At 41.7% G+C, this 22,336-nt stretch overlaps 1 protein-coding gene across 3 annotated transcripts in view; it reads left to right on the top strand.

Moving 5' to 3' along the window:
• Positions 1–22,336, top strand: part of LOC133409800 (cGMP-dependent protein kinase 1) — a 90,975-nt gene that overhangs the window by 7,499 nt on the left and 61,140 nt on the right. For 2 of the 3 annotated variants that reach the window (XM_061690280.1, XM_061690282.1), the window contains exon 2: positions 7,139–7,305. In XM_061690280.1, coding sequence (XP_061546264.1) covers positions 7,139–7,305 — 167 coding nt within the window. Of the gene's footprint in view, positions 1–173; positions 778–7,138; positions 7,306–22,336 lie in introns of those variants that run through there. The other variant, XM_061690279.1, reaches the window with a different exon arrangement.

Below are 22,336 nucleotides of genomic sequence, written 5' to 3'. Positions count from 1 at the left end.
CGGGTTGATTTATTGTTTTGGACGCCACGGGATTGACCGCAAATGACGCGTGCAGTGTTCCCCCTGAGAACTTCTTGGAAATGGTCTCCATTCATTGACAATGACAAGTCAATGCTGCGCCGCCCCTCAGGTTCCTGTAGGCGCCCTCCTCTCCATGCTGCTCTCAGGCTGACGTGCAGCGATGAAGAGGAGGAGGAGGAGGCGGAGGGAGAGAGAGGGCGAGGGAGGCAGAGAGCTGCTGAGGAAACTTTGCGTGGTTGGGACCAAGCCCAGCATGTCAGCCGCGGGATCCAGCGCGCCTTGCTCCGCGTAAACGGACTCGGAGCGGGCTGTTGAAGAAAAAAGAAAAAAGAAGAAGCAGAAGAAGAGGGAAGGCAGGCGCAGGCTGTTGATGCCGGATAAAGTTTGCGCGCGGCGCGGCAGAGCAGAGGAGCGAGGACCCCCACGCGAGTGGAAACTTGACGCCGACATGGGCACCCTGCGCGACCTGCAGTACGCGCTGCAGGAGAAGATCGAGGAGCTGCGCCAGCGCGACGCGCTCATCGACGAGCTGGAGCTGGAGCTCGACCAGAAGGACGAGCTCATCCAGAGGCTGCAGAACGAGCTGGACAAGTACCGCTCGGTCATCAAGCCGGCCACGCAGCAGGTCCACAAGCAGAGCGAGCTGCACTCGGAGCATCAGCGCACCAAGAGGCAGGCCATCTCGGCGGAGCCCACCGCCTTCGACATCCACGATCTCAGCCACGTCACGCTGCCTTTCTACCCCAAAAGCCCGCAGTAGGTCCACCCGTCGGCACTCTGCTCGCTGCCACGTTGCCTCACTTTTTGCGCCGCTTGTTGCGCGGCAGGTGGCGCACCTGTAGGACGAGCGTGCCTCAAAAGTCTCCTTTGATTCCAAAACAGTCATTTTGGAAAGCGGGCTTTTCATTTGAGCAATCCTATTGCAATTCCATAGGAACTGTATCATTTCTAGGACTTTTGGTCATTCCTTGAAGGCGGAATGGGTAATGAATGCACAATTCATCTTTTAAATTGGTTAGGGGTTGATCGACAGGCGGACACGTCACCAGTCAGTCACACGCAGACAGACGGTCACACCAGCAGTGACTGGTGGGGAGTCACAGAGTACAAATACTTTTGTCGCTGTAAAAAAAACAAAAAAACGTTGCACTTTCAAACCATGGCTGTTGCACTTTCCTAAACAGAAGGAAAAACATGAAATTTTGCATTTTCCCTTAAAAGAAGACAAACCAGTACTGCATTTTCCTAAAAAAGAAGGCAAGCTGTGTTCGCAGTATTGCTACTGCATCTGTCGCATTGTGCGGGGGAGAATACGGCCGGTCAGGCAAGTAGTTCGAGGGTCATTAAGGGGAATCGAACCAGAGTTCTGTCAGTGACAGGTCATACAATTGACCACTCGTGCACATCTGTCCCCAATAGGTTTATTTTGGTAGTGCGTCGCAACCAGGGAGGTGAAAGGTGAAAGGTGAAAGCGGGGATCTTACGAGAAGCAGACAAAGCCGGTCTGATTCAGCGCGGGAGAATTTTTCCACACGCTGGCAGCAGATTTAGACGAGAGCTTTTTTGGAAAGGCTGAAGTGTGCCAAAGCGTCTTTAAACAAACTGCCAGTACCCTGACGGCGAGTTCTCGCAGGCCCCGGGGCCGGGTGCGTGTTTACCTTAAGATTGGACTCTGAGCGTCCGAATCTCTCCTCCTTTAAGACTCGCTCCTTCTTTCATGCTCACTGACTTTGGCCACTCTGGGAAACAACATAAAAACAAAAGTTTGCATTGCTTCATTGTATTAGTTTGTGGTTGGTCGGTTTGTTACTGCTTAGCTGTTAGCTGGTTGACAGTTTGGTTAATTGGCTTGATGTGTGGTGCGTTAATGAGTTGATTGGTGGTCCAAGTTGGAGTGCAGCTAACAGAGGCACTGTTGAGTTGTGTCTGGAAAGACGTTTAAAGGAGTCGAAATAGTTTCTGTCTAAAAGTTGAAACGGAAGTCCATGTTTTTTGTTTTTTTTCCTTAGACACGTAACGAGGGAGAGCTTACACAACCGCTCTCAACTCTTAACCCTGCTAGTCCATCGAATAGCAAGGTGGTCGCTAAGAGACACATCCTTGTAGAGGTTTGGAAATTTTTTTTTTTTTATACAAGTGAATAAAAATGTAAAATAGATCTGCTGTGCTCCCAAAAATGGAATGGTTTTCACCCTTGGTCAGTCAGGTATTCATTGTTTTTTGTTTTGTTTTGGTTTTTTTAACTTCAGCTCACAGACAAAAAAACAAAACAAAACCACACCTCGGCTTACTGATACTTTAGATCAGAAAGAGAAGAAAACACAAATCCCAGGAGGAGATGCCTCATCTAAAAACAAAGCAACAGGCAAAAAATAAAATAAAAATCAAACAAAGCTTCAAAAATGTCATTAAAAGTGAAGTTGGTTATTGTGTCGAGCAGGTGAAAGGTCACTACTGAGGCTGCGGTGTCCCTGTTTTCCCCTCGCATTTATATTTATGTGCTTTATTTGGCTTTAAACTTTAAAAAAAAAAATGCAAGATTCTGGACCTCGGAATGTGAGATATGGACAACTCCATCGAATGAAAATTTCATGACAATAATCATTCACGCACTCAATCTTTTATCGTGTGGGATTTTTACCATTAAGAGAAGTCCTACTGAGCGTCCTGATAGCATATTTATCATCATCATCATACCGCAGATACATTATTCCCTCTCGCTCCTAAATACTGTTTTTATTTTTATTTTTTTGGGGGGGGGGGGGGGGGGGGGGCAACAGTTAGTGGTCTGTGGCGTCTTCACGACAGTCTCCTTTGAGCAGCTTCCCTTGGTATCACTTTATAAAAGGAGGAACCATATATGGTGACTTGAGTGGAAAATGGCCGCCACGCCCTTCACAATAAGGTAGTAAAAGCATTGGATTTTTTCCCAGCCAATCAGCAAAGACCAATAAATATAATAACAAAGTACACTGTACTGATGTAATATTGTTATTCCCCCCACCCCCAATAAGAAACAACATACACGGTCTTAGGTTTCACATTTTCATCAAATGAAAGGTACATTTTGATGAAAACGTGAAGTCAGACTGTCTCTAATTGTAAATTTGAAGGGGAAATAAACACATTATGTTTTCCTATGGTGCGATATCATATAATTTCACCCTTTGTCAGCACTGGTGCCCTTCTGGGATGGCATCAGACAAAAAAAACCCCCAAAAAAACAAAGCTAAAGAAAAAGCAATCGTGAAATTAATCCTTAAGACTCTCTTTGAGCCGACGTCTCATCAGATTGGCTGATTGGCTGACGTCGCACGTGGTAATGGCTTGAAATGTTTCAAACGTTCATAAATGTTCATAAGTATTCGTTCCGCAATTCCTTTGCCCGTCTATGGCATTTTCCATCGTTTGTTAACATTAAGCTAAACCGAATTGACTAAGGCAAAGCTACGTGGTTGTTTTATGTTCCGTTTGACAGTAAACGTCAAGTGGGAGTGGCATTAAACAGCTCGAAGCCTCTCTCGTGAAAAATTGTCCACGATCTGCCATCCGTCTATCATCCATCCATTTTCTTCTGCTTGTCCAGGGTTAGTCATTTGTGTAAACATGCTCTTATTCGCTAAGTGATATTCAATTTCTCTCCATGTATGTGTTTTTTCTTCTTCTTGGTATTATTATGATTATAAAAAAAACATCACTATTGTTCTGTATTTTGCTGATGTCTGTTGCATTTGGCAGCATGTTCCTGTTTTCCTTGTATTTATTACATTGACACCCACTCTATCTTTTTTACAAGGCCCACGGAGAGGAGAGCTCCTCTCCCACAGAGTGCCTCTTTATTCCTCGGCGCTCCCCCACCACTTTTAACACCACCCCTCTAATGTCCCTTCCCTTTGTAAAATAGCATAGTTTGTCCTTTTAAGGAAAGCCCCACTTGCTCGGCCCTAAACATCGATATGCAGTCGAATACATCACCCTCACCAAAAAAAGAAAAATGATTTTTTTTTTTTTTCGGAGTCTGCTCAGTGGCGCCCCAAGGGGCTAAACATACAAATGTCGAGAGGCGACAAATCTCCCAGCTGTTACAAGGGTAATGAAGCGCATTGCCACATGTTCTTGAAATAAGAATAATAGATTTCCAATATTTTCCCAGTTAGTCATTTCCCAGTGACATTCTGCCGTACCTCACCATGTCATCTTTAATAAAGTTGTCAGCGTGAAATACGCTGCTGAGGAATTAAAAAAAAAAAAGACACGGTAAAATAAAAATCGAAGCAACATTCGCATCAGCAGAAATCTCCAAGGAGGAGCTTCGATATCGTTCTCAGGGGTCTTAAACGGCCACCAGAAAGACATTAGGAAGCTTTTTGATGGCGGGTGAGGGTGTCAAAAAAGACTTTGCAGGTGACGATGTGCCAAACATGATATATAGACTGATACATCGCGCCTGGCTTTCACTCATAAATATGATGCGGTGAAACTAAATATGAGATAAGATCAAGTGAAATGAAATTACAGTATATGAGATGAGACAAAGACAAAATGAGATAAGATGACTGCAGGGGACATAAAATTAGAAAAGATCACCTAACAAAGAGTCAAATGAAATGAGATAAGATACGGGGAGAAGATACGGTGCAGGGTGAGTTTAGGAAAGGCAAAAGACATAGATGAGATCAGATAAGACATAAAATGAAATGAGATTAGGTCAAACGAGATAACAGCAAGATAACAGTACAAATGATGTGCAGTGATCTTAGAAAAAGAGAGATCAATTTAGGAAAGATAAACTAGGTAAGAAGAAAATGCAATAAGCCTACTTGAAGCGGGGTACACTGAACCCTCGCCTCGTCGCGGTTTACGCCTCATCGAATTCACCAGTTTGCATTTCTTTTCCATGTGGAACCGATCCTCGACAACAAGTCACCTATACGCAGTTTTGGCTTCCTTCTATAATACTCTAAAATGCCACAAGATGGGGCCAAACCCTGAAAGTAGTAATTGGTGTCAAGGAAGTATGTTGACGTGATACATCACAACAGAGGGTATGAGATAGTATGAGAGAAATGAGATGAGGTATATAGAATATCTCTAGAGATCAATTTGTGTAGGAGCGCTACAGGCTGTACTTGGGCTGCACTTATTTTTGCCAAGAAAAATAAATATCAATTTCTGCTGCTGTGTTTCAGCGCCTTGGCCGATCCACAGTCCACAATGCTCAGAGAAATCTGTCGGCGTAAAGGCCAATGAGTACAAAGCAAGTCGGGGAATACATTTATAAAACGGTCACTTCTTCTATGTGGAAGAGGACTACTTTTTTTTTTTTTTTTTTTTGTCGTCGCTGGATTAACCTGGATGCATATCATTAACCTGGTTGGTCCTGCAGAAAGAAGGCCGACATGCTCCGTCTTTTTTTTCTTTCTATTCATGTGGTCAAACTTCTCTCCTTCTTGTTGGCGAAAGATCAAGTGGCTCCTGCGCTGCGCTCAAATGATTTTCATCATGCTGTCAGATCCCATCCTGGTATTGAACGCTTTCATTGTGCGCCCAGCTGCGCCCTGACAACGCCACATTACCCTTCTAATTAATTGTTTGCTACGTACCTGCAGCATAGCTTTAGTTCTTCAGTGTGTGAAGGCCAACAATTTGGCCTTTGGAGTTGCACTCTTGAATAGAAGCAATTAGCTTCAATTCAGCATGTTGCCGTTGATTGACATTTGTGTTCTTGCATGCTGCATTCAGTCGCAACAGCAGTGAGTCACCGAGAGGATACCGGACTTCCATATATAATGGAAGGTACGATGGTGCCTTTGGATATGAACTGTTGTTTGGATTATTTTTTTTTTACATTTTTTGGCAAAAATTGAAAATACGAGTGCTGTATGTACTGTGAACTCAACTCACTTCATGACAAAAGAGGCTTGAAGCTATTTTATGCCACTTCCCAGTCGAAGTTTACATTGCGTATTTAAAACAACCACGTAACTTAGTCTCAGGAGAGTCTGCTTAGCTTAATGCTAACAAACAATGCAAAATGCCATAGACGGGCTGACAAATGGCATTGGTGTGGCGGTGTTATAACCCTTCCAGCAACTGATCTTTGAACAAAAACGGTGGAGCAACACATGTACACAGACAGTATACAAATATTTACAGGTGTGTCTTCTTTATCCTGTGCAAAAAATAAATAAAAAGACCAATATTACTGCAGTTTACGAGCTGGAACGGAATAAAGCCATCTCCATTCATTTCACTGGGCAAAGATGATTTGAAATATGAGTGTTTTAAATTACGAGCGTGATCCAGGAACAAATTAAACTCTTATCTCAAGGCACCACTGTAAAGGGAGGCATCTATAGTTACAGTTGAAGCATTCATTCAAGCGTATGACAGACGTTGCAACAAAATGCTGCCTGAAACTTCAGCTTTACAGATGCCACATTTAGGTATTTCTTTATTTTTCTGGTAAGGTAGAAAGAGAGGCGTCAATTTGAGGTGTGACGTTCACGTATTCAAGCCGAGGGCGCACATTTAACTGTTTTGCAGCTTTGACTCGAAATGCTGTCAAAACTTCAGCTTTACAGGTGCCACGTCTGTTGCTCTGTGTGGAAATGACGTCCATCACGACATCATATGGCGAAGGTAATTACAGCCACCAGCTGTCTTTATTGTTCTGGTAGGATAAAAAGGGAAGCGTCTATTTATTCAAGTGGATGCCGCACATTTGCAATCAGCTTTACAGGTGCCACGTCTGCTGAGCAGGCTGAGTGTATTGTGGTAATGGAATCTATCGTGACACATGGTGGCACCAGTCAGAGTAAACGCCACCAGCTGTTCTTGTTTTCTTGCAGAATTCGATGATGGACCCTGCGTCCATTAGAGTGGTGGTGACTATTTGGGGAAACAGTTTCATTTTCAAGAATTCTTTTGCGGGGGGGAAAGCAACACAGAAGCCCGCTGCGTCGTTCGAAACCAAACCCCGCAGATTTTGTGCAGTTGACATTTGCGCTCGGCGACTCTTGCACTTCATTTGATCCCTCATTGTCCGGTCAATGACATTTATAAGTCTGATCTCGTAACGTCAACTTGTGTTTCTTTCCCTTTTTTCGTCTCCGAGGTCTAAGGATCTGATCAAAGAGGCCATCCTGGACAACGACTTCATGAAGAACCTGGAGCTGTCGCAGATCCAAGAGATCGTGGACTGCATGTATCCCGTGGAGTACGGAAAGGACAGTTGCATCATCAAGGAGGGCGACGTGGGCTCGCTGGTGTACGTCATGGAAGGTACGAGCACACGCATGCGCCCAGCCTTGACGAAAAGTGCACGAAAATTGCACGTCTTCCTGTTTTTGGGACATAATAACCCTTGCAGCTCCTGCGGTAAGGTAAGAGACTGCCACACTGCTTTGTTTGTATCTATGAAAAGTGATTTTGGTCAAATAAAATATGAGCCAGTGCTCCAATAAATCCTTTTATCAATCACCATAGAGAAGGGCACACACAATATACTGCGGTATTATTTGCAGTGTATTAAATACAATCATTCATTGCTGACTAGGAAAGGGCATACTTTTATTTATGTCATTTTTAAATGCAAAAAATGTAGTCGATCAAACATGAAAGTACAGTGAACTCCCGTTTAACGCAGGGATACCTAACCGCAAATGGTGAAAATCTGTGATGTCGAGGCAGCATTTTGAAAAAGACGTTGTTGTTTTTAACAGTTTTATGCCTCCCACACACTTTTTAACATTTATTATTACTTTGAAATGTTTCAGCTTCACAGGTATAGTATTTGAATACAAAAAAAAGTAGTGGCATAATCGCCTAATACATTTTTTTTAACATTATCGGATAACAGGAAAAAAAATTCAACAAACAAGAGTCACCTCGATTCGAACCTTTTCGGATTACCATGACCTGGATGACCGAGAGCCCAAATTTCCACATTTTTATTGCTGCAGTGACAGTCATTGAAAATAACTGAGGCAATTATTCTTTATATGCAAATGAACGAAAACAGGAACTAGAGGTTCCAATGTGCTCTTTTGGTTAACGCTAAACATGCTGCTCACAAAAAGTTGCGGATTTTGGGCTTTAATAATAACAATCTTTCAGAGACATCGCATAATCTCGCGTTTCCTGGCTCAAATGCGTCTCGTTTATCGGTGCGTGTGTGTCGCCCGCTTAGCAGTCTTATATGCTGACATAATGGTGCAACTAAAGATTTACACTCTTCTCCCGTGGAAAGTCTTTGCACACAAGTTTCAAGAAGGTGTGCGGAAAGCGAGAAGCAATAAGCCTCCGTCTTGTAAAATGATATTAGACTGAAAGGTCAACCAACGACATACTTTGGAGAATGCCGATATTGATCTTTTCATCTCACCCACGTTTTCCTGGAGGTTCGATTTGTCCTCGCGCTATTTGAACGGATCTATTGTAAAAGAGAATCAGACACAGTAAGTTGAACTCGTTTTTTTTTTTTTAAATACCTACACCACGCTTTATTTTCTACATGCCCTGCCTCTCGGGTAGGTACACTGCTGAAGAGGACTGAGCAGACAACGAGTACTGTGATGACAGCAGGAATGTTAAATGCTGCGTTTGTTCTCCATCTAATCTCCTGAGTCATTGGGGCCGACTTCCAAAACATTTTGTGAAGGGCAAAGTCAATTTGACTTTAAAATAGGATCACATTAGGGACTGGAATCAGTCGTACCGGACAAAGTTATGCCATTTGTATTAGCGTCATTCGATTACTTTTCTTTTAGCATGCAGGATTTCGCATGCCGTGGGCACGGTGTGCAAATGGTTAGCACATCCGCCTCACAGTTCTGGGGACCGGGGTTCAAATCCCGGCCCCGCCTTTGTGGAGTTTGCATGTTCTCCCCGTGCCTCCTTCAGTTGGTTGGTGTGCCCTCTTAAAATCTACTGTATTCTTATTCAGTCTTTATTTTGTGGAAAGATAAAATGACATGCTTTGATTGAAAAGTGTCCGTCTTACAGTAACCTTCAACTGGGACTGACAAATAAACAGTTTGAGCCACGCTAGTTTTGCTTCTTATTTGGAGAAGTGTGCGAGCGAGATTGTGGGAACAGGTGCTGAGGAATATTTGAAAAAAGTGTGTTTTAACATGTTTAAATGCGTTTAAAGCATGTGGGAGTCATAGATTATTTCTTTGCTTTGAAAAAGCTTCTTGGCAATAAATCTTATACCATTGGAAAGCCATTTTTTTGTTCCCACTTTGAAATGGTGACACATTAGAGGGATGTGCAGCTGAGCTGAGTATGTTGGGTTGAGCCCATGCAAGATTTGCCAAATCTTCTCTCGTCGGTGCTGTGCATGCCAGAGTTACCAATTCAACGCCGACTTGAGACAAATGCGGCTTCGAAATGCTACCGAGGCTTCTGATTGTTAATTGAATAAAATGGTGAAATTGCCAATATGTCTTGTTTCTTCAAACTCAAATGATCAAATCCATCAAAAACCAAAAGAGAGTAGATGGCAACAGCAAAATAAGATGTTTGCCACTGGCAGAGAATTTTTCCAGGGGCGCATCCCACATAGGCTCCGCTGCTCATCCAAGTCGTGCCAATATTATGCGGTATTTACTTTACAACTTCGTCTCAAAGTTGAATCCAGTTTAATACGGTTTCTTGCCCTATAAAGGTGATGGCCCAAGTGGATTAAACACTCAGTGACTCGCAAGCAACAGCTGCCTAAATGCTCGAATGAGACAGTAAACATTGTTTTCATGGATCCTTCATGTGTACTTCATTGTCGTTTTATGGCAAGAATGACATCAGATGCTTACCCGCGACACGCAGAAGGGGACGCGAGCCATCTAACGTGACATCACGCAGATAAAATGCAAAAAGCGCCACCGCTGATGAGACGCTCTAAGCAAATCAGGGATTATATCTTTGACAATAATTACCAAACACATTTGTTTATGGCGAGCATTGTGATGGCAGAAACAATATGCCTCTGGATGTTGAGCTGGGAAACAAAATCTGGTGTCTATTGTATTTGTTTTTTTCCCCCCATAGATTTTGTTAATGAAGGGTTTTGATCACGGTATCCATCTTGGAGTTGTCTCGTCACTTTTGGGGTCTCCAATGAGCCGGTCGTGTCACGCTAGACGTGATGAATAGCGACATACACAATGACGTGAAAAAGAGACTTCTGCACGGCTTAACTGGAGGGACTTTGTGATTTGTAAGAAGTATATTGGAAATGTGTCAGCTCGGCTGCAGTATTGCTTTTTTCTTTCTTTTTTTTTTTTTTTTTAGGTGGGATCCTTTGAGGGAATTACACGTTTCATTTGCTCATCTTTTAGGAGCTATATCACAGTTAATCTTCATCTCTATTGCAGATTTTTAAACAATGGTTAAAAAAAAAAAAACGTTACCGAACCTGCCTTGAGATATGAGTAACCCAACTAACGTGTTTTTCGAGACACGAGCCGTTGTTTGGACGATTTTCTGCTTTGACTTGCAAGTAAAAATTGGAGATATGAGTGCTGTATGGTGGCAGTGAACGCAACTCAACTACACTTCATAACAAGTTGCAGTTTGGCAGATAGGGAGCAATTCTTCATAAAAGAGGCTTCAAGCTGTTTATTGCCACTCCCACTTGAAGTTTACTGGTATAAAATGAAGGAAACACATTTTAAGAGACTTATCGTGCTTTGTCGAAGTTGGCTGTCAAACTATACATAAAACAAAGAGAATTACACTATTACAGTTATTTAACGAAACCACATAACTTTGGCTTCTTAAAATACACTAGCTTAATGCTAACACACAATGCAAAAACACCATACACGGGCTACCTAATAGCATGGGTGTCACAGTGTTCTGGGCAGAACTGTTTTTATTTCTTTCTTTTTTTGTCCCGGCGGAGCTTCGAGGCACGAATTTTGGATCAACCTATTTTTGAAGTTATTCCACACGGCGACACACGTTTTGTCAAAAGGTCCGTTTTGGGGCAGCGTGACTTTTTAATCCACACTGACTGCTTGGTCGTCCGTCGCACAATGTTAAACGCTTTCAGTTAAGCGTCGTACAGGATTTGTCACAGCAAATGAAGTGTTGCTCGCTTGCCTCGGCGATGGTTAGTGTTTTGCTATCGCGCGGTGAGAGGATGTCTGTCATGCGTTGCGTCGCGAGGCAACGGTGAACTAATTGTGCTTGTCCGGCCGTTAGTGTGTTTTCATTCGAATTTAGTGGGATTTCATATCCCAAAAAAATATGTGCAATACTTGCCATCAGTCCCCCATTTTTTTAAAAATTGATAAATAAATAAACCTTAACTGCTGGCAAATATATGTTTAATGGCAAAATTTAACATTCCTGTTGGGGAGTAGGGTTTTTAGGTTGTGTATTTGTGTGGACTGTGTTGCTCCATTACAATGTGATATTTTGAGGCGTTGATGAAAAATAGTCCATTTATACCTGCAGTGTTTAACCTTTGGTATAATTTCCGAATAATTCCCCCGAGAAAACTGTGATCTTTTTCCGTCACAGCCTCCCTGTTTGCCCCGATAGTTTGCATGAATCATTGTGCGAGATCAGACGAGCCAGAAGGGACGCTGGCTCGCTGCTTTGATGAGGCGCGCCATAATGAACTTTTGTTGTATTATTATTTTGTTTGCCCACATGGATTCTGTTTGAAAGACAGACCGTAACTCAGAACAAAAGTGTTTCTATGGCGACAAGAGCCACAAAAAGCCGGGACAGGTGGCTAATGACGAAAAGTAATCGAGTACTGTATTAACAATAAAACTGTCAGGATGTGCCTCATTGTCACCATTAAACATAATTAATTGCAACCACGTATGCAAATGGGCCCGAAACCCAAATTACACCTGTCCTCTAGTACCGCGTTTGCAGTTGACAGTGCAAACAGTGAGTGTGAACCAGCGGACTGTAATCCAGAGGACAGGGGAAAGAGATTTAAGGATTTGTTAGGATGCCAGTATAGTGGAAGACTGGGCTCAGGCCAAACATTTACAAAGTGAACACGATGGCTTCAATTGCTGCAGCTGTGGAATTTTTGATTTTTTGGGACAAATGACTCGCAGAAAACAAAACAAAACAGCAGAATAATGAGTTTACATGGCAAGTTGAAACCAAGTAAAGAGACAAATTGTAAACACACGGACGTTTGCATAAATAGCTACGATCACGAGTCACTGTAGCGAAAACGTTGTTCATTTATTGTCTGTGAATGAAAGTTTTCCCAAATGGACACGACACTTTTCTGCAAACATGATGCTTGGTTTGGGGTATTTGAAATGAAAAAGCAAGCTCATCATGACTACTTGGTTCAATATACCGTTGAGCTTCAGGCGAATATTTGCGTTTGTGTAACAGTAAACATGGATTTGGTATATAGGGGGTCCTCGGTTTGTGACTATCCCGAGATAGGAGGTTTCCATGCAATAAGCAACTACAGTAGCCACTGGGAAAATAATGCTCAGTTACCGCCGTACTTACTGTGTTTACTTTGATTGATTCATATTTATGGTCTATAATATTGAATCCAAATATTTACTGTAATCATGAATTTACTGCTGCGCTAGCATAGGTTAGGGGTGTACAACACCTTCCAATTTAGGTACGAAATCAAATTGCTGCAATCAAATTAGTTGCTAGATGCGTCATTCACAAAAATGAAAGCCTCCCTCAAATACATCATCCCTCCTTTTTCCTATCATACGAAACAAGTACTAACTGTACTTATTTCAGTTCACAGACACAATCGTTCGCATATTGACATTCAAGAGTTAACGCTTGATCACATTTCAACACAGTTCTGAAATAGCAGCACTGAAGAACGTAAACAGTTGCTCAGAAGATGTGTGTAGTGTTCGCTACTGCATGTTCAAAATGATTATTAAAGATAATCTCACGATATGTGGAGACGCTGTTTAACCTTACAGATTATGTGGTGCCGCCACAATGTGTCTGTACAACAGACGTATGTTTGTTCCGGCAAGCTACACAACTTTTTAAATACTAATTACTAATAATTTTAAGGAGTTTTCTGGTTTCTCAATGAATGTTGTGAACTTCATCTATATTTGAGAAGCGTCATTTTGCAAATGGTTGTGTTTTTATGATTAAGTACACATTTCATAGACATGACGTGTTAGGTTTTAATGACGATTCTAAAGTGTCCATAAATGTGAACGGTTGTTTGTCTATATGTGCCCTGCCATTGACTGGCAACCGGTCTAGGGTGGGCTCTGCCTCTCACCCGCGAACCCAATGAGGACAAGCGCAATAGAAAAATGGATGAGTGAAATTACCATCAAAATCAGAAGTGATTCAAAATCTCTTAGACCAAGCTAATCCTTTTAGCCCCACAAGCATTAAAGAACACATTTACAACTTCACCTTTGTGTTTTAGTTTTTAACTCCCCCTTAAAAAAGTTTGACATCTGAAGAGTAGTTTTAGGGTGTAATTTACGTTGCACATTAAGAACCAAAAAAATACATCCCACGGACAAAGGTGTCTGCAGTCATACCGCTGATGCTGAATTATGCATGTTGTCTTTTAGGGAGCTGGCTGGCAGCTCGCCCTCGTGTGCATTTTACTAGCTAGAGTAAGTGTGTAGGCAGAGCGGAGAGGAGAACTACAGAGCCGAGTATGTACAAGTGGAGAGCCCGAGTGCACACTGTACATTGACAGTTTCTGTGCCGCGCTCCCATAGTCAATGCGGCCATTCATGCTCATAGCATTTTCTTATTCAGCTCCAGGTCTTTCGGGGATTTGCGGTTACATTCCGGATTGTACATGCTATCACTACAAAGTCCCAATTATTTTTCTCTTTGGCATACCTTCTGGAACGGTAGCAATCTGACAGACTGCTACAGTATAATTTCAGTTTGGCTTTACTTGAAGCATTCCAAGCGTTATGATTGTATATCCAGTGAGGTGTGTCAGAAAAGTTTCAGGAACGGTGACACAGAAGATGTTTCAAATCTGAACTACAAGTTTTCCCCTTTGAAGTAAAATCCTTAGATCCTAACACACTTTCCAAGGCTTTTCTGCTATGTCTTCTATGTCTTCTGCTGTGACTGCTATGCACTCCTGGAAGAATTCTTCCGGGATCCTCCGCAGCTCCATTGTCATGGCCGTCTTGATGGTCTCCATGATGACCACCTTGATCTTGAGAAAGAAGTAAAAATTACACGGAGCCAGGTTCGGCGAGCTCCTGTTCCTTTAAGCAAGGAACTGTCAGATGGTCAGGGCATTGTGAGCTGCCACAAGTTGTCCAGCCACAACTCTCGCCTCTTCTCGCCCAGCGACCCAAGTGCCGCAGGATCTCTTTGTCTTTGTCTCGCCCAATTTGAAGGGGAAAACTCGTAGTTTTATCTTTAGTGAGACCAGTCCTTGAAATCTTCAGACACAGCTCGTATAAAACGGCTGGCTGGATGATGAATGTGTGCATTTTCCTTGGATAAACCGGTGAATAACAATGAGTATCAGTGTTTACCTGCTCACCACTTGTAGTAAGAGCAGGGTTTGAGGACTCTTAATGTTGCGACACTCAAGTAGCTCATCAACATGATTGTGTGCATCTTTAATCAAATTTAAACAACATCTGGCGTCTGTCGGCACTTCATCTCATCTGTATATTTTATCATGCGATCATTCCTTTTGGCTTCCTCCCACACCTTATCACATCTGTCACCTTGCACTCCGGCCTACGGTCTGAAAACCAGACGTGGAAATGTATCAGCGATGGCTTTAAGCATTCATCATTTGGTGTGCTTGTTAACGTCTTAGCTCTTCTGCCTCCTAACAATCGGAATCATAATTCAAGGAAGGGACAGGAAGTCTGGCTATAAACTTGTTGTCGTTCCGGTACCTCTGCTCTGGGGATTATTTTTCCGATTTGTGGTGGAGTTTAACCAGAAATCTGGAAAAATCTGAGGACAAATACCCATTCTGTGTTGGCATCAAGGAATTCAACCATGGAAGAAGCAGATAAAAGTGAAGCTTTACTCTCGCCGTACATAGATGTCGCCGTCCTTGCAGCTTCTTTACTGAAGTACAGATACTTGTGTGAAAAAACACTGGTACAAGTAGAAGTACTGATTGAACTCCTGTAACCTAAGCAAAAACATACAGACTCTAAATGTTCTTAAGTTAAAAAGTAAAATGAGGTGAGATGAGTGGTTAGAACGTGTAGTAGTGACTGTCCTAAATTTGATTGAGGTGGTATGAAAAAAAAAGGTTTCAAAACTTCAATTTGACTTTCCTTACGGGTTTCCTCCATGGCTTCAGTTGGGTCCTCTGTAATCTGGTACAAACCTTGTAGACGCAATCAGCGAAGGCACTAGAGTGAAACTGGGTGTCACGCGTCTGAGAAGGACACAATTTGTGAAGCTAATTAGAACGAGCACCTTTTCTTAGCACTACTACTAGCACTCTGGCGTTATTAGCACTCTGTTCACAGACTGATGATAAGGATTCCCCCCTCCCCACCCCACACACTGCCTCTTCCCGTGCTGATAAGCAGTATGAAAATAGCAAATGCTTCGGATAGCAGAAAGACAAGTGCGCGCACACAAAGCCATTGCACTGTCATGGTTGCCTGGCAACTTAACCGAAGCAGACCTTAAAAAGCGTTGCGAGTGTTGCCGCCACATTTCGGGGAAAAGCTTCTCAAAGCAAAGTAAGACTGACACACTTTACTTTGATGGTCACCAGGGAACCCCACTTCAACCACTTGGGATTAAATTGTCCAATCCATTGTGATGTTGCGTCCTGACGTTATTTGACCTGTAGTAAGACCACAATGACGTCTGTTTTAAAGGCAATCAAGATGAGGGTCTCAGTGGAGGCTTATCAGGATTCCATCATGGAAAACGGTGATGAGTGGTGGTGGTGGGGGGGGGGGGGGGGGGGTGTACTAATTGGAATGACACTCACCTTGTTATCTTGGCTTTGGTGTAAAAAAACAAACGGTCCGCTGTGCACGCATGTTCTCTTAAATTGCTGGTCAAGATGACACACTTTCTGGCAAAGAAACAAAGGGTGCCTGTTATTAAATCAAATGTCTGTTATCAGAAAAAGCACACATGGAATCATAGTTCACTTCCAGCGCTGCAAAAAGCGCACTGATTGTGTTTTCCTTCCCCGCTTGACCGACCGTGGTGTTAATGCAATATTCAGCCTGGAAAAATTCATGCAGTTTAGAGCTGTGTTTACCGACCTCTATTAACCAGGGCAGATATTTTACTTGAGAAAACTCTCACGGCACACTGCCAGACAAAAATGTCACAAAAAGTGTGTGTGTGTGTGTGTGTGTGTATATATATATATATATATACATATATATTTATATATATATGTATATATATATACTAGGGCTATCACGGTTTAATCATTTTTGGAATTAATTCTGCTATTGATTATTGGTTGAATAATTGAATAATTACCCCCCATTATTATTATTATTATTATTATTATTATTTTACAACCAACCTGTATTTTATTCTCATTTATCTTGATCCTTAAACTGCATATGCTGTATGGTATAAATTTGATGTACAGAATTTGAGACTTGAGATTTGAGAGCTAAACGGTTAGCAATTGTGATTAGCATTAGCCTACTAGCTAAAAAAAACAACCCAAAAACGCTAAATACCATTTAAGTCACTCATAAACCATGTTATATGTACATTACACATCTAACAGTGCCTTAAAAATCCACTCCTCTGTCGTTTTTGGCAAAGTTTACCAGTGGCCCAACACTACGTCCTTCTGCAATAAATGTCCGTGTGAAGCAGTGTTCTGGCAGTGCAAACGTGTTTTTTTAGTGTGGGGGGTGCCGGCGGCGCATCGAGGCAGAAATTTTGCGTCAACCTATTTTTCAAGTCAACTTAGCCGAGTTATTCTCCCCCCCAGCGTTAATATATACTAAAATAATATTCTCAATTTCAGCACGATTTCATTATTGTGAAATCTGAGCCTGATTAGTTGAAGGCAAAGCTATTATTCTGTTGTTGGAAGGGCAATAGGTGGCTACACAGGTTAATTGTGGCTTCTGGAGTATTTAACTGTTGAGCCTGTCACTATACATTGCTGGCATAGAGTAGTAACTAAATAATCATTTTCAGAGCAATTATGTGAAATTGGATCATTTCTGGCAGCCCACATGATGATCGCTCAAGGAATGTGCTGCAGCACAGCGATGGGAATCCCTGATTTAGAGAATACATTTGAAAAATGCTTGAAAGAAAGAAGAAAGAAAGGAACAAATAAATTAGTATTATAGTGACATTCAGTACTTTTCCAACGGCAGCCATGTTTCTGCATAGCCAATATCATTATTTTAAATGCAACATTCCCCAGCCAAATCAGTTCCATTGCTTCGGTGATCTGTTCTTCATCGGTTGGTGTCTTTTCTTATAACCATCCATAAGGAGAGCAAAATGTTTTTACTTTTTTGAGATACACTGCAGTTAGGCGAATCGCCCAGGATACATATTTGTGGTGTGAGTGGAATGGCTGTATTAGTGCTAATCATTACTTGCTTTGTTATGCCCAACCAGAGAGCTTTTATTTTATTACAGCCACACAACAAATGGAGTTCCTACACCAGCACTGCATTTAATACATTTACTGTCTTCAAGCCCATTTTATATCATACAATCTGTCAAGTCTAAATTAACCCTCAATGAACGATACAAGGGAAATGCACTCAGGCCATTTTTTAAAAATTGTAAATCAATTCTTGGTGCTTCTATCATGATCACTCGAGCTAAGTTTTCTTCTGGAAGCCCGTGAATTACTATATGTTGTGCTGCATATCTCGCATCACGTTTCCCTTTTGGTTATTTTTGATTCGATGTCTGTGGTTTTAAGGCTGTTCACGTTGATCCTCCTGAGTGACACGTTATCTTCCTTTGAGACTTTATTGAAAGAGTTGTCAAACCCCAGCGATGTCTTTAAGTCTTCAACATTGTCAACTTTTTTAAAAGATCGGGTTTTGTTAGCTCCTCTTTCAAGGTTGTTATAGAGTCGAGGATTTCTCGCTTTTGCTTGGCATTTTGTCGTAATACGACTGTGGCTATTTTACTTCAGTGGGAACTGGGGCCTTGTAAAGGTGGAGGGAATTATAAACAGTTCAAAATTCCAGCCAGTGATAGTACAAAATAGCAACACCATAGCAGGTGTTTGCTTGAAAGCAAAAAAATAAAAAATAAAAATAAATCAGGAAAAGGCTACTAAGACATCTGAACTTTATTTGGGATTAATCAGAGACTTTAAACGGTGGCAGTTGTGTGCTGATTTACATTGAACGCGTTTTAATGCAATTGGTTAATCCTGAACACAGCCACAACCAGTTTGTGCACACGTTACACATGATATATATATATATATATATATATATATATATATATGACACACACATTTTTACTTACGCTTTTGAAAATATCTATTTTTAAATTGAGTTGTATTTACATGTTGTAGGTCAGATTAATGGTGGAAAAAGTTTAGTTTTGTCAGATTTTTTTATCCTGAATATGCTGGGAATGCTGTACTGTATTTCCTCAAATAGTAAAGTCAATATCAATATTTGACTCCTGGCACTTGTGAGATATTTTAGTTTTTTTTAATGAATTTGAACAGAGGTGTGTTACTTATTACTATATTGCTTGACTGACTGTGTTCCAATGTTGGCTTCACTTGGGGTTTATGCTAGCAATGAAATTAACAAGTATGAAAAGTCATTCTTTAAAATATTGATTAAAAACGTTTCTTTTTTTTGCTGTTGTGGGCTTTTTTTTGTTCGTTTTGTTGTGGTGAATCTGCTGCAGTTGTTAGCCTGTAAGCAAGCAATAATGTTGAGCCAAGTAGTAGCTAATTAGCTATCTTGGAGAACTAGCACTGCTTTCTGAACTTGAAACAATTAGTGTCTTCCTTGGATAATTATGGCGTAAAATATAAAAACAAAAATTCTGAAATACAGTTTATTTACCTCTGTGCTTAAGATTTTGTTTTTTTAGATACTCGGTGCATATACCTGCATGTTAATAATTAAATGCTCATCTCGCAGGGTAAAATTGGATGTCAACAAGTTGCTTTTTCCATTTCGCCCTGGCATGTTCTTGTCACTCTACACCCACACACACACTCTCACAGGTACTTTGTTTTTTTAATTTCAACTTCTCAAACTACATGAGACAGACACATTTTCCTCCATTTCACTCCGCCTCACTTTTCTTTTTTTTTTTTTTTTTATACCCACATTGACCTCAATCGGTCCTCTTGTCACTCGCGTCCTCCACTCACTCATCGCTTTGTCTTTTTTTTTTTTTTTTTTTTTTTTCCCTCATCGTCCTCCGTCCGGCCATCTCGGCTCATTTACATTCTACTATCCTCCGTCTTTGTTTGTCTCTCATTTTCTCCCGACAGATAAAAAGGCAGAGGTGGCCTTTGTGTCAGGTGGGGTTCCCATTTTTAGCTCCTGAGAGACCGATGAATGCACCTCCGTGAAAGACGTAATTAGTAATGATCCCCAAGCACTGCTACCCTTTGAGAGTTCCGCAACTTGAGGGAGGATAAACCCTGTGTGTGCTTTGCTTTTGCCTTTTTAGTACGTTTAAAGGGGACGTGATGCATTTTTTTTTTTAACAATTTGAAATAGTTCCCAGGTATAAATAAAATAAAATAATATACCCTAAGATAAAAGGAAGTAAGTAAAATAAATAAATCAACTCATAACACCCTGGATAAAATTACGTGGTTTTGGAGTGGTTCTGTCCCATGCAAATGAGCCACTGCTCAGCCCGCCCCCATGTACTGATGTGCCAATGGCAATTATGGTTAATTGCCATGGCAACTGGTCTGCGGCCGTCGCTTGAAAATGGCAGACCTTTCCCAGTCTAGGTGTCAAGTCATCGGTGGAGAAACACAGAGTTGGTGCAGTATTATGTGAATTAGCTTCACTGTTACATTTAAAAAACAGCAAAGTTCATAACAGCTTGCTGACAGACACATTTTCAAAAATAGACAGCTGATGAAAGATTGGCCTGGTTGTTGGCCTAGTTGTTTAATTTCACATTTTACGGAGGGCAGGCAGTACAAAGACAAAATTATTTGTATTAAAAGTCAATTTCCCACAATATGTCCACTTTAGATAATTGGCTGTCCCATCGACCAATCCCTGCCTTTGTGTCAAAAATAAATGAATGCGCAATTTCACGCTTCTCTAGCTGCAAAACATAAAGACCCAAAAATTTTTTTTAAATAAAATTAAAAAAAACAGTTCTGTGTCTCCTGCACACACACTTGAAAGTTGCTGGGAAAGACTTCACCCGAGAGCGACTTTTCCATCATGTTAAGTCAACCGAATCAAGAGTGACTTTGAGATACTGTAAGGCTTTCTTTTCAATTTCTCTCGTTTCACCCTTCTTGTGGAGTTCAGTTAAAGCTTCTCTGTTTGAGCTCTTTTTGAACTTTGATTGCCTTCACTAAGCACCTTTAAAACCCGCCATAGTGCAATATATAGGTCCCTTTTTTTGTGTGTGCCCGAGTCTGTGGGTGGAAAAGTGTCTGTGTTTACTCTACGGAAGCTTAACTTGTAATATTCTTCAGTAAAACCCAAGTCCAGTGTTCTCCCGCTATTGTTGGGGATACAAACGCAAAAATCTGCAACTAATTGATGTCGTACCTAAAAATGACATGGCTTTGGCCTGAGCATAAAAACAGCAAATCCGTGGCTTTTGCAGTGAATAACGGAGGATACGTTTAGGTGAATTTGTGAGTGGTATCCTGAATATGCTGGGAATGCTGTGCTGTATTCCCTCAAATAGTAAAGTCAATATCAATATTGGACTCCTGACACTTGTGAGAGTCAAACTGCAGTCTCTGCCACTTCAGCTGGTTTCACCTTTTTTGCATCATTCTTTGGAACCAGGGATCTCTGAAGCGACACAAATTCCGACATCTAGGTTCGCAACCACTGCTCTGTAGTACATTAGAATGCCTTGAGAGATCATCAGGTATGCTGCGGGAAATGATCCAAGTTCACTTAACTGGTCCAAAAATCATTATTTACTCCAAATAATTAATCTTTGTTCATCTATTTCTGCAGCCTGCAATACTTCAAGTCAAATGCCTGCCTCTTTGCACATTAGCTACATATTTTTCTTTATCTTAATTAGTTTAAAAAAATATTTTTTTGGGGGTATCTTTTAACATTTATCTTTCAACTTTACAGCCTCACAGACAGCCGGAACTTATACACCTCTAACACCAATGCCCGTATCACAACTGCAGGGTCGCTACAATATTTTTTGTTCAGTCTCTCTCTGCGACCCGGCACCAAATAGTCTGCGGCCAAGTACCGGTCCGCAGTCCAGTGGTTGCGGACCCTTTGTCCACGGCACCTCTATGTTTCCGTTAAAACACAATACATCTGAATAAGTGTAGCCCTGCAACTCTTCTATACATTAAGTTCCCGTGGCGGCTCTTGTGTTTTGACAAGCTGATTGATCGCCCAAGCAGGAGTGCGAGCAGAAAAACTGTCATATCCGCAAAGCGTAATTAGCGGTTAAGAAACCGCGCCACGCGCACGTACTGTTTCCGTCACGCCGACCGGACTCAATTAGACAATACCAGAATGCAGATGAATGGCGTGTCGAGCGTGCTGCCATCGTGGGCCTCTTTCATTTCCGCAGGCTGCTTTCATTCGGGGTAAGCAGCCGCATCAGCCCGGATGCGAGGCGCCACAATGACGTTGAAGGAGCCGGCCGAGCATTTCCCCCTTTTCACAGTCGCGTTAGCGTCGTTCCGAGCTTCTTATGCGTGTCACGAGTCGGGATTTTTGAGAACGGACTCCTTCCTGGACGGGGAAACGCTGAAGGTTGTTTTTGTCCAATTGGGGCATTTAGTTCAACGCCATCTACTTTTACGGCTCATCTCTGCTTCAAAAGTTTGCTTTGTCCAGAAATGTAGTGAATTAGTATGTGCATACAAATGAAACTAATGTAATAGGTCACCGTCAGTTGCTAGCACAGCATACTAAAGCGTAGCGCTTTTGCTTGCATTAATAGACAGGGATGCTAATGACAGCAGTTGTTTTAATTCGGTGATGATATTCAACTATAGCATTCTACTCACAAAAAAGTTAGTTATTAGGTCGTTGACTGAAATTTCAGGATGAACCTAAAATTCCCTAAAACCTTTAAAGGTGAACTTTGTTTGATCCATCCATCCATCCATTTTCTACCGCTTATCCGGGTCAGGGTCGCGGGGGCAGTAGCTTTAGCAGGGACGCCCAGACTT

Source organism: Phycodurus eques, chromosome 11 (genome assembly GCF_024500275.1).
Source record: "Phycodurus eques isolate BA_2022a chromosome 11, UOR_Pequ_1.1, whole genome shotgun sequence".
Taxonomy (NCBI): Eukaryota; Metazoa; Chordata; class Actinopteri; order Syngnathiformes; family Syngnathidae; genus Phycodurus; species Phycodurus eques.
Note: the sequence above shows the minus strand (reverse complement) of the source record. Positions and strands in the feature narration are given on the sequence as shown.